Source organism: Capra hircus, chromosome 19 (assembly GCF_001704415.2).
Source record: "Capra hircus breed San Clemente chromosome 19, ASM170441v1, whole genome shotgun sequence".
NCBI lineage: Eukaryota > Metazoa > Chordata > Mammalia > Artiodactyla > Bovidae > Capra > Capra hircus.
The window spans coordinates 27,312,718-27,331,375 of record NC_030826.1 but is presented as its reverse complement, the minus strand read 5'-3'; the positions used below and the strand labels follow the sequence as shown (position 1 = coordinate 27,331,375).

General features: G+C 53.8%; 1 protein-coding gene across 9 annotated transcripts in view; it reads right to left on the bottom strand.

Moving 5' to 3' along the window:
- CHD3 (chromodomain helicase DNA binding protein 3) overlaps positions 647 to 18,658 on the bottom strand; it is a 25,147-nt gene continuing 7,135 nt past the window's right edge. For 2 of the 9 annotated variants that reach the window (XM_018064603.1, XM_018064605.1), the window contains exons 5-40: positions 18,110 to 18,393; positions 17,748 to 17,878; positions 17,440 to 17,590; positions 17,079 to 17,272; positions 16,527 to 16,760; positions 16,127 to 16,330; positions 15,382 to 15,593; positions 14,531 to 14,662; positions 14,066 to 14,165; positions 13,483 to 13,674; positions 13,128 to 13,328; positions 12,621 to 12,758; positions 12,241 to 12,362; positions 11,910 to 12,083; positions 11,635 to 11,776; positions 11,274 to 11,405; positions 10,548 to 10,665; positions 9,911 to 10,035; positions 9,499 to 9,730; positions 9,045 to 9,211; positions 8,396 to 8,573; positions 7,890 to 7,955; positions 7,352 to 7,437; positions 7,090 to 7,223; positions 6,391 to 6,535; positions 6,098 to 6,260; positions 5,862 to 5,983; positions 5,628 to 5,763; positions 5,414 to 5,515; positions 5,107 to 5,235; positions 4,790 to 4,898; positions 4,463 to 4,595; positions 4,007 to 4,202; positions 2,743 to 2,906; positions 2,398 to 2,524; positions 647 to 1,914 (exon numbers count right to left, since the gene is read on the bottom strand). In XM_018064603.1, the coding sequence (XP_017920092.1) occupies positions 1,793 to 1,914; positions 2,398 to 2,524; positions 2,743 to 2,906; positions 4,007 to 4,202; positions 4,463 to 4,595; positions 4,790 to 4,898; positions 5,107 to 5,235; positions 5,414 to 5,515; positions 5,628 to 5,763; positions 5,862 to 5,983; positions 6,098 to 6,260; positions 6,391 to 6,535; positions 7,090 to 7,223; positions 7,352 to 7,437; positions 7,890 to 7,955; positions 8,396 to 8,573; positions 9,045 to 9,211; positions 9,499 to 9,730; positions 9,911 to 10,035; positions 10,548 to 10,665; positions 11,274 to 11,405; positions 11,635 to 11,776; positions 11,910 to 12,083; positions 12,241 to 12,362; positions 12,621 to 12,758; positions 13,128 to 13,328; positions 13,483 to 13,674; positions 14,066 to 14,165; positions 14,531 to 14,662; positions 15,382 to 15,593; positions 16,127 to 16,330; positions 16,527 to 16,760; positions 17,079 to 17,272; positions 17,440 to 17,590; positions 17,748 to 17,878; positions 18,110 to 18,393 (5,497 nt within the window). In that variant the 3' untranslated portion in view covers positions 647 to 1,792. Of the gene's footprint in view, positions 1,915 to 2,397; positions 2,525 to 2,742; positions 2,907 to 3,960; positions 4,203 to 4,462; positions 4,596 to 4,789; positions 4,899 to 5,106; positions 5,239 to 5,413; positions 5,516 to 5,627; positions 5,764 to 5,861; positions 5,984 to 6,097; positions 6,261 to 6,390; positions 6,536 to 7,089; positions 7,224 to 7,351; positions 7,438 to 7,889; positions 7,956 to 8,395; positions 8,574 to 9,044; positions 9,212 to 9,498; positions 9,731 to 9,910; positions 10,036 to 10,547; positions 10,666 to 11,273; positions 11,406 to 11,634; positions 11,777 to 11,909; positions 12,084 to 12,240; positions 12,363 to 12,620; positions 12,759 to 13,127; positions 13,329 to 13,482; positions 13,675 to 14,065; positions 14,166 to 14,530; positions 14,663 to 15,381; positions 15,594 to 16,126; positions 16,331 to 16,526; positions 16,761 to 17,078; positions 17,273 to 17,439; positions 17,591 to 17,747; positions 17,879 to 18,109; positions 18,394 to 18,658 lie in introns of all 9 variants that reach the window. The other 7 variants (XM_018064597.1, XM_018064602.1, XM_018064598.1 and 4 more) reach the window with 7 other exon arrangements.

Here is an 18,658-nt window from a genome sequence, read left to right as displayed (position 1 = left end):
CCTTCAGCCTGCTGTTTTCTGATTGCTTGTTAGAATTACAGTTTTTAATATAATAGCATCAAAAATTTAAGTGTCTGGTCTCAGCTTCTAAGAAGCTCTGGTAGTGAACAATATATGTCAAGGTGCAGTGTCTAGCAGTTCACATCTTTGGCAAGCTATGCAGGTCTGACCACACACACCCCCCCCCCCACCCAATTCCTTTAAAATAAATGTGTGCTTCTGCAAACTGGGAACTGAACCTGTGAAGCTGTAGTGACCTCTACTGACTCTCGGCAGAACTAAACGACCTGAAGGTGGAAAGGATGCTCCAAAGGATGACTGAAGGCAGCCGTGGATCTTGTCAGGCACCCCTCCCATTCCTCTTCTGTCCAGTGAACCCTGCCTCGCTGGTCCCACCCTGGGGCCTGTGAGCTATCCTGCTGTCAACCTCCACACTGAGCTCATCACCTCAGGGTTAGGGTTGGAAAAGGGTCCTTGGAATTTTAGTTGATGATCCAAGAAATAAAAACAAGAAAAGGGAAAGTCAACAAGATTTTTAAAGAGAGAAATGAATAGAAAATGGCAGAAATCAACACCCTTTCTTTTCCTATCCCTCCCCCTCTCCACAACCAAAGAACTCCCCCACTCAAAAACAACAGAGCACACAGAAAGGAAAGTATAATTTATATGTACAACCAATAAACCTGATACAGAAGAGGGGACTGGGACAGGCCCGGAGTGGGTGTGAAGAGACTGGGAGAGGGGCAGCCAGAAAGTGAAGGGGAGCAAAGAGGAAGTGGGGGGTTCGCCATGCAAACTGCCACTCTCCCCAGCCCCTCCTGGGGAGGAGGGTGTGCCCATGTCTCCCCAGCCTGCCCTCTGCTATTCTGCTCTGGTCTTGAAGGCAAGGTAGTTTCCTGACTAAGCCCTCTGCCTGACCCACTCTAGTCCAAATCCAGGTCTTCAGGAGGGAAGGTAGAAATCCTCCAAGAACCTGAGCCCCAAAACTGGGGGCTCCCCCCATGTCTGGCCCATTGTGTTCTCTGCCACCCTTTCTAGGTTACTTGGGTCCCTAGAACAGATTGGGGAGCTCCTCTTTGGCTTAAGGGAGTATCACCCAAATGTTACTCTTTGCAGAGGTGGTCACTGGTCCCTAGGGAGGGGGGAAGATTGCCAACACAAGATGCCGGTACGCAGGAGGTAACTGAGCCAGTGAACGGCGCCTTTATTCTGAGGCTGAACAGCAATGGACTCCCTCCCTGGTAACTGCTCCACCCTCCATCTGCAGGGAGGGAGGGGAAGGAAACATGGATCCGCCCCTCCTCTTCTCTTCCACCTTCCCAGGGCTCATTGTCACCCCCCTCTAAAGTCACCTGCCTCTCTTCAAAGCTCTTCCCCACCAAAGTTCCTACAGGCTAGGCAAAGCTAACCCCCCACTTCTGCAAGAGATGGAGTTGATGTTGCAGGAGTAAAACCCAGGGAGGCTCCACCTCTCTCCTCCCCACAACCATCTTATTGGGAAGCTGTGTATGTTTGGCAGTGGGGGATAAAGGTACTCGGAAGACCCTGCTCACCACCTTCCACCCAGACCCCTTCTCACCAGCAGTCTTCAAAGTGTGGTGGGAAAGGTGCATGGGGTGGAGAATAACAAGGGCCCTTCTTGAAGAGAACTGTAGAGAGGGGCAGAGGGGCTCCTAGCCCAGTGGTGGCCCAAGGGGTGGGGAAGGTGGAGGATTGGCAGCAGGCCCCGGAGCCTGAGCTGGGGGTCGACCTCGAGGCCGGGACCTGGGTGAAGGGCAGGCCTGGGATCCGGTCAGTCGTCTATACAGATCACCTCCCCGGTTCGGGGCTCCTTCCGATCCAGCCCGTCTGCCACCAGTGCCCCCACCATTTCCTTCTCCTTCTTCACCAGCACTGGAGGGCCGTTGGTGGCGGCTGTTTGGGAAGGGGGTAAGGAAGGGTCAATCCCTACTTCTCTACCCATCATCCACTGCTTCCTGACCACAGTTATGTTCTTCAAGGTCACCTCACGCCAGGTCCAATTTTCTAGGGTGTGCAGGGAAGAGCAGGGCGGACCCCTCTCCTGAGACGTCCCACTGTGTATGTGATGGGACTCGCGCTCCAGCTTTCACTATAACCCCCTTCTAATTTCACACTCTTTCTCTGAAGTAACCCAGGAGGCGGCGGCTCAAGTACTAATCCACAGAACCAGTAAAGCCCTGGATGAGGTTTCTGACGATGGGGATGGAAGAGAAGTTAGGGATGGGAAAAATAAAGTCTAGAAGCACTCCATTCCATGAAACCCTGGGCACATCCAAGGAAGTGAGATGGGCTGGACAAGTAAAGGGCAGCTGAGCAGGGGTGAAGCTTGGGAAAGGAAGAGGGCAACGAGGAGGAGGCGGGAAGTCAGCAGCTGACCTGTGATGAAGGACCCTGCTGGCATCTGGCTGTAATTGGCGCCTGCGGCGGCCAGGGCCCCGACGGGTGCGGCGCTGAAGGCCGCCCCGTACCCCGGAGGTGTAGCGTATGGACCCGGGGGGAAGGCCTGGAAGAGAGAGCGAGCCCAAGTTAGAGGGGCCACAGCCTGAGAGGGAGAAGCTGTAGGGGAGAAATCCAGAGCTACTGGGGGGTATGGCAGAGGCAGGGGGACTCCACACTGAGGAGTGTCTGCGGGCGTTTTCCACACTGTATAGGATTCTGAAGGAAGTGTCTGTCTGTATGCAGGAGTACCAACAGGGAAAGTGGAGTCGGGGGAAGGGTTACCGGTGTGGGGTGAGGCTCCGTGCCCTTGCTGGCCAGCCGGCTGAGGATGCTGCGCTCGGACATCTGAAGGCGGGCTGCGATGGGGGGTATTCGGGACAGCGTGGCTGGCAGGCGGGTCACGTCCGCCTTCATGTCGCTCAGCAACTCCTCCAGCTGGTTCAGAACTGGGGCCCGGGCCACGGAGAAAGAAGGGCGAGAGAAAGACAGGGAAAGAGAGAGATGGAGCCAGGAAAAGAGATGTGGAGTCAGGTGGACAGACGTAGCCAGAGAAAGAGAGAGAGAGGACACAGATGCCGAAGAATCAGAGACCAAGAAAACGACAGAAGTAGACAGAAAAAGAGAGCAGCTCGGGGAAAAAGAAGTGTCAGGTAAAGAAGCAGAGAGACCAGATCACCACAAAGGACAGATGGAGAGAGAGAAGGAAGGAAAAGGGAATATGGAGAAAAGGGAGACAGGGAGGACATTGGAAAACACGGGGCGGGGAGTTGTCAGAACATCCCATATTGGAAGAGGGAAGTTTGGGGGTTGGGGATGATGGGGAGGAAATAGTCAGGAGGCGTGGGAGGTGGTAAATGGTGTCAAAGACTTAAGGAATCAAGGTTTTAATATGTCGGGCAGGGGTGGGGGCAAGTTAGAGGGTCAGCATTACAAGTTCAAGGAATTAGAACAGGAGTCTAAGGGGCCAGGAGTCAGTCAGGATTAGATGGTTAGAGGGCTTTGGAACTTAATCTACTATTATCAAGGCATGAGGGTTTGGGAGGAAGGGTTGAAGATCAAAGGGAAATTTCATGGGGTAGGGTCAGAGGGTGGGATGGTAGTGGTTTCTGCCTCATGGGGTGAACGAGATGTGAAGAATGGGATTTGTGGGACCCAGGATAAGAACTTTTGTGGACTATATACAAGCCAAGGCCCCAGACAGGGTGCTATGAGCAGTATGGCAGGTGTGTGGGTCAGTGAAAAAGTTCTGCCCCATGGAGGGAATGTGGCACAGTCTCATGGAGATGGGGGAGGTCAAGGGGTTGGGGGATCCCACTCTTGGGCACTGATGTGAACGCTATTAGGCATGGATAAGGGCTGGCCGCACAATGTCAAGAGGCTAAAAACCGAGGGGGTACCAGGTGGGTCGGGGTGGGGTTAGAGGTCAGAGGGGGGGTGGTTCAGAGGGTAAAGGGGTCGGAGGGGTGGGGAGATATTGAGGGGTGCGGGGTGAAGACTTACGCAGCGCTGTGGGCCCTCCCCCGCGCGGGGCCGCCGCGGCCCTTACCCTTGTGCAGGACGGCGTTGGCCGGCTTGTTCCCCGCCAGCGACTCCTTGGAGAGGTGCTGGTGGCTCTCGGCCAGGCACTCGGCCTCGGCGAAGCGGGCGTGGAGGGCCATGGCGGGGTGCGCCGGCTCCTGTGATAGGTTCAGGTAGGCCGCCCGCCGCAGCTGCTCCTCAATCACCAGCGCCTGCTCCAGGAGCTGAGGCCCAAGCAGGGGCTGAGTACTGGGGGCGGAGACCCACACTGCACCCCCTCCCGCCCCCTCGCTGGTCCAGAGCAACCCCAGCTCCACCCTGATCCAGACCATGGGCTCAAACACGAGGCGACACTCGGGTGTCTTGGCCTCAAGCATTGTCTCGGCTCTCAAAGGGTCAACCTTGCCTACATTCCAACCAGATCTGGTCCTACCTCTGACTCAAACCCCTCTTCAACACTGTTCCTTTCCTCCCTCATCCTCACCTTGAATCTCCGGGCCAGGAATTTATTTTTCATCTCCAGAAAGTTCCCCTTATTGGCTTCAGTTTTAAATGGCTCATTGATAATGGCAAACTGAGCATCATTCTGGATGTCCTGCCACCGTGCATATCCATGGCTGCCGACGAAGGAAGGGGACCATCAAGGAACTTAACAGGGCTGGTGGGGCTTTGCACACACCTTCCGTTTGGCCTGACTGCCCCAAAGTGTGGCATGAGGCCCCCCTCCCCAGAGATGGACTCTTCTTCTCTGTGGTTCTTCTCGCTCCAGGGAGAAAACATCTCTTTCCTCGTTATCTGTATCAAAGGATACAGGACAATCCCAGCCAGGAGCCAATAGTCGTGTCTTCGGTGCCAGATCTCGTTGAGTTTCCCGGAGGAAATAGCCGCCCGCTCCTCATTCTGCCACAACGTGTGAAGCTCTGCAGAGAGGAGAGCAGACAGACATGGCATCAGGGGTTTGAGAACCATGCCCAGCCCCACAGACAGGTACAGAGGAGGGACAGGTGACAGGTGAACAGGTGACAGGACCACTGGCTCTTCAAGAGGAAGGTTAAGAGAGGGGTCAGGAACAAAATTAATTACAAACAAGGTTCAAGTCAGGATTGGGAGACAATGAAAGCCCCTCACCTGTGAAGCCACCATCTGCAATGTTGAACATGAACCGCGGTTTCTCTGCCTTCTCCTCACGTCGCCCATTGGACCGTGGCTCATCTCGAGGAGGCCCAGACCGAAGCTCCCGCTCCCCTTTCACATCTTCTGCTGTGGCAGATGGGGCAGAGCTCACATCTCGGGGGACAGTCTCCACCCGGGTCCCAGGACTCTTCTCTGTACTGTACAGGCCCTTGAAGAGCTACCCACCCAGGCGTTTGGTCCCCCAGATTCCACCTCCCCTGATCCCTCAAGGACCCAGGGGTCCCATTCTTCCACCCATTACCTCTCTTGCCCAAATCCCCTGTCTCCCCCTCCGGCCTCTCCCTGTGTTCCTGTCCATCCATCGGCTTCTCCTCCCCCCTCTCTCCTGGCGTCGACTCTGTGGCTGTGGGAGGGGGCAGGGGACAGGAAGGGAGGATGTCACCCTCATCCCCTGACCCCAGAAGAGGGAGCCCCCAAATTCTAAGCCCCAATCACACTTAAGGCCATGCACCCACCTGACTTCTCTCTGTCCCCCCGGTACCCAGGTTCAGGCTCCATCTCTCCAGGTACCCCTGGCACCTCATCCTCTAGAGGCATCTTCCTTGGCTCTAGCCGCTCTCCCAGGGATGGGGATGGGCTGGGGATATCAGCCTGGAAGAAGACAGCGGAGTCAGGATGACCTGGAGGGCTCTAGGCTCCCACCTCCAAGGCACTGCCACTGCCTCCAAAGCAGCCAGGCAGCCACACACCTCTGTCTCCATCTTCTCCCCAATCCTGCTATTCTTTTCTGGCTTCTCCTCCTGGTTTTCTGCTTCATCCTTCTCCAGAGGTGTCCTTATGCCATCTCCTTTCTCACTGGGAGCTGGAGTAGCTGCAGGGGTAAGGCAGAGTGAAGAAGGCAGGAACTCCCCACCCCAGTTCCACGCCCTCTGCATCTGATAGAAACTGGCCCCGTCAGTCTCTCCTGTCATCCTGAGCTGATTACCAGGTTTCGAGGTGCAAGGGCTGTTTGCAGCCGAGGCCTCAGGAGTGGTGGGAGATGTTTTGGTAGGAGAAGAGGCTCTGGAGGAGCGCTTGGAGTCAGCACTGGGGTCAGGCATCAGCTCTGGCATAGACCAGCGCCCATTGATGTGCTCGAACTCCTGTACCTGCAGGGTGCAGGGGGTTGCAGGACAGGGATCAGTTCCAGTCTGGCTCCCGGAGCCAGGGATAGAAGGCTGAGGACACATGGGGCCTAGGCAGCCGACCTGACTCTTTGGGTGAGGGGAAGACCAATACCTTTTTCTTGACGAGAGACATGACTCCAATGCGGGTCAACACTTGCTGGCGACTCAGCCCCTCCCGAGGGACTCCATCAGCAAAGGTTTCAGAGCCGTCCGCCCCGGGCTCACAGAGATGGCGCATGAACAAAGACACATAGGCCCTAAGGAGCATGCGGGGGAGGTGGGTCAGGAGAACCTTAGAAGTGGAAAGGACAGTGAAGGGGGTACAGGGATGACTGAACCCTGAACCTGAGCTCCCCAGTACCTCCAGGGCTCGTCCCTGGGTCTTTCAATTTCACCATCATGGGCTCCCCCAAATCCTAACTCCCCCGCCTGCCCCCCCACCACATTTCCACAGCCCCCGGCCCTGGTCCTTCACTCTTAGGCCCCATCAGTCTGCTTTTCATCCTTCCCACCAGCTCCCCTGCTGGGTTATCGTGGCCAAAGCATGTGAGGCAAGGACAGTCCAGGCGAGGCTCCTGTCTCACCTGCCTCTCCCACAGCAGGGAGTGCCTGGCCTCTCTGCTCTAGGCTCAGCTGAGGGGAGGTGGCAGAGGCTGAGCCCACCCCCTAGGAAACCGAGCCAGGAAACATCTGGCAGGGAGCATGGTGATCAGGTGAGTAAGGTCACATCATATGGTGGCCGAAAGGAAGAAAATAACACCCAAAGCTCCTGTCCTTCCCCCCAGCTCAGCCCCAGGTCACCCACACTCACTTAAACTCTTTCTCAGTCTTGCCTCTGAGGTCCCGCACCAGCCACTGGGTGGTGAAGGCGTCCTGCGGGGGCATGCCCCAGCGCATCACCGCATTGAGAAAGGCCTTCCGCTGACGGGTGTTGAATCCTAGTACCTGAGGATGGGGGCAAGGAGGGAGTGGATGATGAATGTCCAGGGCCTCATTTCTTGGTCTATTCTGCCCTCAGTAACTCAGCCTCAGCTCCCCTCATTCTCTCCCCTGGGGCCTAGGCCAGCTCTCACCTCGATGTTGCCCCCAACTCGAGCCAGCAGTGGAGGCAGTGGCTTATCCTTTTCATTCCGAAGCTGCCTCTTGGACTGTCGACGTCCTGGTGGGGAGATGGTGACCCTCGTTAGTAGACCACCATGTCCTCCACCCCTCAGTCTTTCCTAGCTCTCCACGTCCATAGGACATGCAACACAAGGAATGCCTGTCGTGTCTGAGGCACTTCTAATTTTCTTCCCAGAACTACCAACCCCATAGGTCCAAAAGAATCAAGTCATTCTAAACAATCAGTAGCAACTATTTGATGCAAGCCAAGATTACTGCTGGAGTGTAAAATGATGTAACCTTTCTTGATCTCTCATCTAGGTGTCAAAGCCTACAAGGTAATATATTTCAAATTTTAGCAGTAACGAAATTATAGATATATTCTCCTCTCTGCTTATCTGAAATCTTTACTTTTCCTACAAGTGAGCACTCTGTATAAAAACAGTAGGCTTCAAAGACAATGCGAAGTGAAATGGGAAGAGGTGTGGGAAAAAGGAAAACAGATGCCACCTTCAGGACGCTCATCAAAGTCTTCATCCTCCTCTTCTGATCCCACTGAGTATTCTGACTGATTATCTGTGAGGAGAAAGGCTCAGTGGTCAGTGATGGCTCCCTGGATAAGCCCACATGGGGCCCTTTCTGCTTGGACACCTCCCCTCAGAGACTTTTGCACCTTCACTCCAGCTTCGGCCCTCCTAGAGATGCTGGAGGGCTGCCTACAATCTGGGCCACACAGCAGGTCCACTCACCCCCACTGCCTGACACCTGCATAACCCACTCTAAACAAAGGCCCTTGGGTGTCCATCAATGCCCTCTGCGACTGCAAGAGCGTTCAGGTCACCTCAAATCCACCTGGCCTCCGGGGAGCCCCTGGTGACCCCTCCTAGGGTCCTAATCTCTTTCCCCTGAGAAGGGAAGGCCCTGACTGCTCAGCCACTCATTTCCTCTCAATGCCCCCAGCCTCCAAGCCCCTTCTCAGCACGCTCCCCTTCTCCCCTGTCGGGCACAGTCCTCACCTTGGTCCTCCTGAGCAGCGTCATTGTAGTTGACCTGCTTGCGGACCCGCTTGCCCTTGCCGAGGTTCCGCGCCAGGTCTTCCTGCTGTTGCTCATAGTGGTGCCGCAGCAGCTTCTCCCAGTAGTCGGGGTCGACGTTCTCTTCCTGCTTGATGATCTCTCGTTCAATTTCCTCAATCTGAAGGGCAGCAGGACCCACACTGAAGACCTTGCCCCTTTACCCAGCCCCACCACCACCACAAACCCCTGCTTTCCTTCTGCAGCCCAGCCCCAGACCTCGTCACTCTAGACACATAAATCCTCCAGACGCGGCACGCTATTCTCACCTCTTACTTACAACTTGCTTCTCCTCCCATTACTTCTCTTTTCTAAGCCTCTCCTCCAGTTTTCTATGCCTCCCTCCTACTCTACTCAGAAGGCAGCCTTCCAAATTGATCACTACATTCTGTGCCTATGTTTTCTCCAGTGTCCAGTCTCATCCTTCAGACCAAGTTGTCTGAGGTCCCACAACTGGCTGCTCTTTGCTAGACACTGGAGTGAGAGATCAGATTAAAAAACAAGAGCAAAGGGGGATCCTCCTACTTGGACACTGGCTACCACCCTTCAGAGATGGACCTGGGTGGCCAGTGTCTGGCCCCAAGCCACTCACCTTGTCTTCTTCCCGCACCACATACTGGGCCACCTTGAAGGAGCTGAGATACTCGTTCATGTTCTGTACGTCAGTGTCCTCAGTTGCATCCTGGTTCCGGTCCAAGAGCCGAGCAATGGCCTCGTTGTCATAGTGAATCACACTGCTGTCCTCCTCCTTGTTCTCACCTGGTGGAATCAAGGAACCAGAGTGGACTCTGAGCTCCAACCAGAACCTCAGGAGGAACTTTACAAAGCTCAGGGAAAGCCATTCCCTCTGCCTCCTTCCCATGGAGCTCTGGAGGAGGACCCTTCCCTGGGCATCTACAGAGATGTGTGTTATGTCAACCTTAAAGGTAAGGAAAGGAGCCAGCCATCCTCCAAGGATGCAGAGGAGAGGTTTTGTTTGGGAGGTTTCAGCAGTGCTCACAGATAGCAGAGACCTGCTTTCAGGGAGCTGCAGAAAAGGCTCTCACCCTCGTTTTCATCCTTAAATAGCTCCTCAGTACCAAATTTGAGGATGTCGTCCAGCTCCTGCTTGGACATGGAGCCCGCCTTGGAGCCCAGCCCGGGCCGCACCACCAGATGTGTCAGCATCATCTTTCTCTTGGCCACCTGTGTGATTCGCTCTTCCACAGAGGCACGAGTCACAAACCGGTAAATCATCACTTTGTTGGCCTGGCCGATCCGATGAGCGCGGCTGAAGGCCTACAGGGGCCGAAAAGTAGGGATGGGCCAGGGGAGGGGTTGGGGAGAGCCCCACTACATGCTCTGGAAAAGAGGCTGACAAGAAAGGGCCTTCTCCCCCCGTCAAGAGGTTTATTTCTAACCCCAGCACAGACACCCATGTCTCCTTGCTCCAAGGGGCTCCAGAAGGGGACTTCTCACCTGGATATCATTATGGGGGTTCCAGTCTGAATCGAAGATGATGACAGTGTCAGCAGTGGCCAGATTGATGCCCAGGCCCCCGGCCCGGGTGGACAGGAGGAAACAGAATTGTTGGGCCCCAGGAGCTGGGAGGCAAGAATTAGATCAGGCCTTTCTTGTATCCAGCAGTTCTGGCTACCTGCTCCCAGATATTCCCTGACTACAAACAACAATGCCTTCAACTCACAAGCCCAGATGAGGGCTTCCCTGGTGGCTCAGTGGTAAAAAATCTGCCTGCCAATGCTAGAGACACAGGTTCAATCCCTGGTCTGGGAAGACCCCCAACTACTGAGCCTATGCTCTAGGGCCCTAGAGTCGCAACTACTGAGCCCCCATGCTGCAGCTACTGAAGCCTGAGTGCCTAGAGCCTGTGCTCCACAACAAAAGAAGCCACCGCAATGGGAAGCCTGAGCACTGCAACCAGAGTAGCCCCCACTCGCCACAGCTAGAGAAAAAGCCAGCAGAGCAATGAAGACTCAGCACAGCCATAAAATAAATACTTTCAAAAAAGAAAAAGCCCAGGTAACTGACATCCTCCAGGGACCCAGGCACAGGTCTCTCAGGCTGTGTACACCAAGCAGGACCAAGGCCCCCTCACCATTGAAGCGGTCAATGGCCTCCTGCCTCAGGGCACCAGTGATGCCGCCATCGATGCGCTCATACTTGTAGCCTTCATAGTCTAAGAAGTCCTCCAGTAAGTCTAACATTTTGGTCATCTAGAGAAAGAGAAGAGGCAGGAGTCTAGAACAATGAGGTGGTGGGGTACACTCTGTTTGTCCTGTGTCTTTACTCTCCCTCAACCCCAGTCCTTACACCTGTACCCCTGCCCTGTCATATGTACCCCTAGCTCCTCCTGGAATAGCCTGTCATTTTCTCTCGATTTCAGACCATTTCTCCTACAGCAGAGGTTCTCCTCTGACACCCATGTCAAGGTTGCAGAAGAAATCTATGAACCCCCTGAAAATCTATACAAGATTGTCTCATCATGTGTGCAGTTTTCTGGAGAGCAGACCCACAGCTTTCATCAGATTTCCAAAAGGTCTGCACTCTCTTCCTTCCCTAGGAAGATTAAGAAATAGTCCCAGCCCCAGAAACTCCTTTAGGAGGCAGATGGCTCACCCTTCCCCTTCTCCCCATTTGGCTTTAAAGAAACGACTACAGCTTCCAATGGCTTGAATTAAGAACACGGATCAGAGGCCAAGATGAACAGAGCTGTTCCAGAAACCCTTAAGGGTGTGACTGCCTAACCTCTCATCCCGGGGCAACCACAGGAATGAGGGAAGGGAGTATCTGATGGTGAGGAGGAACTACCGGCATGGGTCACCTGCGAGAAGATGAGCACTCTGTGTCCTTGCTCCTTCAGCTTTCGCAGCATCTTCTGCAGCAGCATGAGCTTCCCAGATGCCTTAATAAGTGCCCCACCCTCATAAGCCCCACTGGGAAGTTTGGGGGACTCCTGAAAAAAAGGCAGGGAAAAAGGAGGAGGAGAGGATCAGGAAACACACCCCCATATTCTGATGACATCTAGAAAGCTGGAAGCCCAAATCCAGGCTCCACACCTCTGCAATTACTACTCCTCTCAGAAACCTAGTCTCTGGCCTCCCAACTTAGCTCCAGCCCTGCACTCTTGGCTGCTCCTGTTTCCAGACAACCAGGCATTTCACCATCCCAGCTCCCATATCTACCATAGCAGCCACAGGAAAGAGGTACGGATGGTTGCAGCACTTCTTAAGATCCATCATGATGTTCAGCAGCGACACCTGGTTCCCACCACCTCGTGAATTCAAGGCCTCAAAATTTCGGGTCAGGATGTATTTGTAGTATTTCCTAAAGCCCAGGGTAGGTGCACAGAAGAGACACAATAAAGGAAGCAACTGTGAGGTTACATTTGGTCACCGACCCTTGCAAAGTTGTTACCACATCTTCAACCCTGGTTCAGGGAACCCGCTTGGCATCTCACTTCTGCATGGGGCTCAGCTCCACGCGAACGATGAGCTCTGTTTTGGCTGGCATGTTCTTAAAGACATCTGCCTTGAGCCTCCGCAGCATGTGTGGCCCCAGCAAGTCATGAAGTTTCTTAATTTGGTCTTCTTTGGATATGTCAGCAAACTCCTCCAGGAAGCCCTCCAGGTTGCTAGTAGCCAGAAGGAAATTAAACCACGAATGGGCATTAGGTTCTTTGCCCCTGACCTCAGGCTCTAGTCTTCACTTAAGATGACTCCTCACCCTCTCATTTTCTCAGCTCCTCCACCTCTCCTCTCTGCAGACCACCCTCCTGAGCCGCCACTTACTTAAACCTCTCTGGGGTGAGGAAGTTCAGTAGATGGAAGAGCTCCTCCAGATTATTCTGCAATGGAGTCCCTGTCAGCAGCAACTTATGATCTATCTTGTAGCCATTGAGGACCCTGAAAAACTAGAAAATGGGGCAAGGAAAAGCAGGAGAAAAGGTCCATCAGTGGCAAGCAGCTGGCCCTTGGCTCTTCCTGCCTCCAGCTCCTACTTCCTTCAGGATCAGAGGCCCTCAGACCCCTAATCCTGTCCTGCTTCCAAGCTGGACTTCTCCCTGCACTGCCTCCTGGGCTGCTCAAAGTCCCCCAAGCTTTGTGTTTTAGGATGGGGGCAAGTAGGAGTCCAGAGCCTCAAGTTTCTGAGGCCTGGGTACCTCACTCACCTTGGACTGGTTGTTCTTGAGCCGATGGGCCTCATCCACCACGAGACAGGCCCAGCGGATGGAGCCGAGAGCTGCCTGATCAATGGTGATCAGCTCATATGATGTCAGGAGAACATGGAACTTCACCTGTGCCTCCCTCTGTTGACACAACCATGGTCCCTGTGGCTGCCAGCCTGCACCCGAGCATCTAGACCCCCACCCCTGTTCTCTACCCAGACACCCTGTCCTGAGACTCCCAAAGGCAGTTGGTAGTCCAGGCCTCCAACCTTGACTCCATTCAGGGACTACAGGATGTGGCCCTCAAGCTTCCCCCACCTGTCCAGTTTGAAGAGATCCATGAGTGCCCCAGGGAATAACCTGCTACATCTCCAGGACTGGAGAGCAGAGGCATGAGGGAAGGTGGGGGAAGGAGGGAGAAAGCTGAATGGGGAATATAAGAAAGTTCTGGTTGGGGCAATGAAATGACAGATCTGAAGACTTCAGAGGACATGAGGTGGGGAGTCTGACCTTCATCTTAAAAGCTTTCTTGCCACCTTTGATGGCGTTGTCTTCAAAGGAAAACTCATTCTCACGAATGATGGCTCGGCTGTCCTTGTCACCCGTGTATGTTACTACATAGAACTTGGGTGCCCACATCTGGAACTCCCGCTCCCAGTTGATGATGGTGGACAGCGGGGCACTCACCAGGAAGGGACCCTTTGTGTGGCCCTGGGAGTGGAAGGTGGGGAGAGGGAGCCCCATTAGTTGAGGCTTGCAGTTGTACACCCCACTCCACTGCCTGCCACGCCCCTCCCCTAGTCCTCTGCCCTCACCCTCCACTCCCACCTTCCCCAGTCCAGGCTAGGGCCCTAGGAGCCAGCACCTCCTTATAGAGTGAGTAGAGGAAGACGATGGTTTGTATGGTCTTGCCCAGCCCCATTTCATCAGCCAGAATGGTATCAGTGCCCTGGGCCCATGAGAAGCGTAGCCAGTTCAATCCCTCCAGCTGATACATGTGTAGTGTGCCTCCTGTGGCTGTGATGAAGCGTGGCTGAGTCTCATATTTCACTGTAGGCTGTAGAATCAAATCAGAAAGCTCAGAGGAACCAGCAGCCACTCATCTGGTCCTGGTCTCCTCCCCGTCCCTGGCATTGGTATCAAGTGGGATTCTGAGTCCCTCTCCTCTGGCCTGAGCTTATGAAAGTTCTAGTCTGCAGTGCCTCCCCCTCATTCTTTGAATCAAGACCTGGGAGTACTGCAGGGAAGGAAATGGCAAAAGAGGCCTGTGTACAGCTGTCTCTGGAGACTCTCATTCCTGTGCGCAAGTCCCCAGTAAACCTAGGGCAAAGCTGACTGAAGGAAGAGCTCAAAGAAGCTGTGGAATCTCTGGGATCTGTCAGAAGCTCCCAGGAAATTTTCGACCCTGAGGCTCCAGAAATGACAGATAGGCCAAGTGGAGGACTTACATCGTTAGTAGGAGAACTGGGAGGCCCATCACCCTGCAGCTCCTTCTTCTTCTTCTTATACTTGCGGGGCTGAGCAGGATCCTCCCCCATAATTAGTTCTCTGGGAAAAGAGTGGGTCTGAGTGAGACTGATGCCTTGGGACCCCTGTCTTCTGAAGCAATTCCAGACCTACTTCCCACTTTCCATAATCTGGATTTTCATACATTTCCTTTCTCCCAGGTTCTTTAGCCTCACCCTTGGATTTCAGCTCTAGAGACCATCCTCCCCACTCCTCAGCATCCTCTTCCCCATGAGTCAGGCTAGATCTTATCTCTGTTCCTCACACTGCCTCTTTATGGACCCCACTGCAAACAACCCAGCCCCAGCTCCCATTACTCTAAATTCTAGACTGAGTCTGCCCCTACTGCACCTCATTTAATGCCCCCACCGTCAGACGCCCTCTAACTCACGATCTGCTTCACTCACCGGTGTCTCCAGTAGCTCTGCTTGTGGTCTTCATATTCAGGGATGTTCATTTCATCTTCCTCCCATGTAGACTGGTCATAGGGTAAGTCCCTCCATTTCACTAGATAGTGGTAATTCCCCTTTTTATCCACACTGTGAAGAGGGAAGCCAGAAGAGGAAGCAGGAGGAGAAAAATAATATGTGTCACAAGTAGAAAAGAGTCATAATAAACACAATTATCAGTTAACACACAGAATTTGTCACCTAATCCTCAACGGTGGGCCTCTGAAAGCAAGTTTAGAAAGGCTGAAGGACTACCCTAACTTTTTCCAGATGACTTCCTAAAAATCAACTATCACAAAACATCCCGAACTTTAACGTCATTTGTTCATCCAATCAATATTTACTAAGCATCTACTACATGCCAGGCACGGTTCCAGGCATAGGTGATTCAGTAGAACTAGGCAGACAAATGACTGATTTCCATGGAGCTCACATGCTACCAGAGAAGACCATGATGAAACAGAAAAATAAAAAGACAGTAAAACATTGGTAATGATAAGTACTATGAAGACAGAAGTACTAGAAACATTGGTCTGTATAAATCATGTTTTGCTTTTATCACATCCAAATCCCCAGATTCCTGTGTCATTTCTTAAGCTGTTCGAGATTAGAGGAAGCAAGGACAAAGGTATCCGTGCTGGGCTGGACTTTTCTCCTGGTTTCTCCCACCTCCATAGAGGAAACAAAGCCAGAGAGGCTGGGGCTGTGGTGGGAATCACCCAATTAGATCAATTATCTAACATGGGGCCATCATGCAACAAGAACAGTGACAAAACCCAGGTCGGCCTTCCCGTGGACCAAGGGCTCACCTGTGGTTGATGATCCGGTGGACGGTCATCCACTCTGGCTTGATGCCAAAACGATAGTACTTCTCTTCCATCTCAGCATAGTGCGGGTCCTTCACCTTGCGCTTGTCACTCTTGCCGTCGTCCTCACCAGAGCCATAGTCCAGGGGTGGGGGCTCATCCATGTCATTCTTCCGTTGGTAGTTTCGGTACATCACCAAGTGGAAGATTTCCAGCTGGTGGGGCACAGAGGAGGGAAGAGATAGTCCCGACATTCTGAGGGGACACAAGGAGCCGGGGCAGTGGCCGGCAGGGGGAATGGTATGGGAAAATGAGCCATGGGAGCGGTGGGATGAAGGACACAGAGAGTTAAAGTCAAAGCAAGAAAATGAGTAACATGCAAGAGAACGGAGTCTGAGACAGGACCTGAGCGGGGAGGTAATAAGTAAAATGAGGAAGGAACAGGTTATTAAGACTGGGGATGTCGGTAAAACATGGTTAAGATAGATAAAGGGAAGAGATGGGAATTAAGGCAGGCTAAGGAAGGCTCCATTACGCCTCAGGGGAGGAATCTAACAGAGACTGAGGGAATGACAACTGGAGACCAGGAGACCCAAGTACGGAAACTAAGAGAGCTGGTAGGGTCTTGGGGCCAGAGACCTAATATGAGGGAAAGCAAAGGGGACAGAAGACAGGAGAAGAGGTGCTTGAGAGAAGGAGAGCAGCAGTGAACGGGGCCACAGGAAACGGGACAGAGACACCCTTGTACCTGCAGCTCCTTGGCCCAGGAGCAGTGCCAGTAGGACAGGCCCACCCACTTGACAAAGAACTCTCGCTCGGATCTGCCTTGAAGAGGTCGTGGAGGTGGGGCATCCGGATTCCCGTCTGCCTGCTGGGGGGCTGGCACGGCCACAGGTGGCTCCCCCCACCGCCAGTGCAGGATCTTCTGCACACGGCCTTTCAGCACAGGACACTTCGGGGTGGATACAAACAGGAAAGAAAGAGGCAGAAAGAGCCCCTCATTAGCGTAGGAGGGTGGGGGAGTCCCACAAGAGAATCAAAGGTCTGGTGGTGGGGAGAGAAGAGAAAGAAAGAGCCGGACGTTTGGGCCCCAGAGATGGAGGAGGAGTTGGGGCTGAGAAGAAACCCTGAGAGACAGGTCCACTCACGGTGCATCGGGGACACAGCCATTCGCCGTTGGGGATGTCGGGCAGCGGGGGGTTTAGACAGTGGATGTGGTAGGAGGAGATGCAGGCGTCGCAGCACAGCAGCTCCCCGCCGTCCTTGCACACGCGGCAATATTCCATGTGGTCATCTTCTTCCTCCTTCTCCCCTTCCTCCTCCCCCTCCTCTTCATAGTCTTCCTCCTCCTCCTTGGCTTCCCACTGGACCCCCTCCTTCTCCTGGGAAGCCAAGGACAGACACAGACACAAAAAAGAAGAAGTAAGAATGGAAGACAGAGACCAACCAGGAGACCTAGATCCTAGAAGTACAGAGAAGATTGGTGGGAATGAACAAACAGGACACCTCAGTTTTCAAAAATGCTGATTTGGCGGGGCCGAGGGGATGAGGGAGAGGAACACACGAGGATCCTGGACCCTTAAACATTTGTTGCTGAGAGGCCCAGGCAGCTGGGGGTAGGAAGATGACAAGTGATATCACAGATGAAAGAGATGGGGGAGGCGGTCGCTGAGGGACGAAGAGGTGGCTCCAGTACTCACACAGTGAGGGCAGCTCCACTTGCCCTCAGGAGCCCGGTCAAGCTCAGGATCAAGGCAGACGAGGTGGTAGGCACGAGGGCAGGTGTCACACAGAATGATCTCCCCACCCTGCTGGCACACCTCACAGTAATCCTGATGATCTGTCTCGTAGCCGTCAATCTCCTCCTCCCCAGCCACAGCGGGACAGCCCAGAACTGTCATACACCCGAGTGGAGGCCAAGGGAGCCAAGAGAAATGAATGGGGGAGGGGAGAGAAAGAGAAAAGGGTTGAGTAAAGAAGTCACAACTGAAAATAAGGAGGACAGCAAAGGAACCAGAGGAAGGCTGACTGTCAGAGCCACACACAGCTGACGCCCCTCACCCTTCTTCTTCTTCCTTCCTGGCCGGCCTCGTTTTAGTTTCTTGGTGCGGATGGGGCCATCGGGGCGGCCTGAGGCACTGTGGACACTGCCGCTGTCCAGGTCTGATTCCTCGGCCTCCGGTTCGGGGCCCTCGTCACTCTGCAAAACATACTGCCCATAGCCCCGTGGCTGTCAGGGGCGCCGGCTGGATTCCACTCCCCTCCCCAGGCCTTGGGTTCCCGCTCCAGCTGTCCTCACGGACCCGTGTGTCTGGACCCCAGGTCCCTGACCACCCCCAGGAGTTTAACAGACGGGAGGGGCCTCTCACCGAGCCGCCCTTCTTTCTCTTGCCACCCAGCAGCCCTAGCTTGATTTTGAGTGGTGCCATCTTCTTTCCCCTAAGCTTCTTGCGTCCGTCAGGCACTCGGGGGCTCTTACTCCGCCGCTTGTGGCCTGGACCTGAGTGAGGAACGCAGACGAGGGAGAAAAGCCCAAGGTCACGATATCCTGGAATAAGGGAGGCCATGACGGTCTCTGGGCCTCTTAATGGGCTATGGTCTTACTGAGACCCTTCCTGGGAAGCACTTTTCCAACCATCAGGGCCAAGGAGACAAGCATTCTGGACTACAATTTGAGAACATGCAGTCTGGAGGGTGGGGTGACAGCTGTTCCACCTAGAAGGTTTCTTACCTTTGCCCTCTTTGGTTTTGGCTCTTCGGATGGGTGGGGGCTGGATATCAGCAGCAGGGGGTGGTGGAAGGGCAGGGGGTCCGGAAGGTGCTATGGGGGTGGCCGAGGAGACAGCGGCTGACACCTGCTCAGCTACAGCTGCCGCCGCAGCTGCCGCTGCTGCTGCCACAGCAGCCGCCGACCCCTTGAAGGGGTTGTTGGCGCTGAACTCTCTCCACTTGGCCCCGAGAATGGTCATCATCTTAGACATTGGGATCTTAGGATTCTTCTTAGCAATCAGGGGCCTGTAAATACAGAGGCAGGAGACTCGGACCCTTCACAAATGGTCAGGGAATACTGCCATTTCCCTCAGCAATAAAGTCAATGTACAAGCTAGGGTTCCTGGGTAGTGTAAACATGTTCTCTCATGAGTAACATCAATTTTAAAGTAAACAAATAATAAGTTTTTAAAAGTTTAACAAAACAAGAAAAACATACGAAAGAACAAAAAAGAAATAGGCAAAATAAAATTTAAATGCAGATTAAATAGGATGAAACCAAAAGATACAA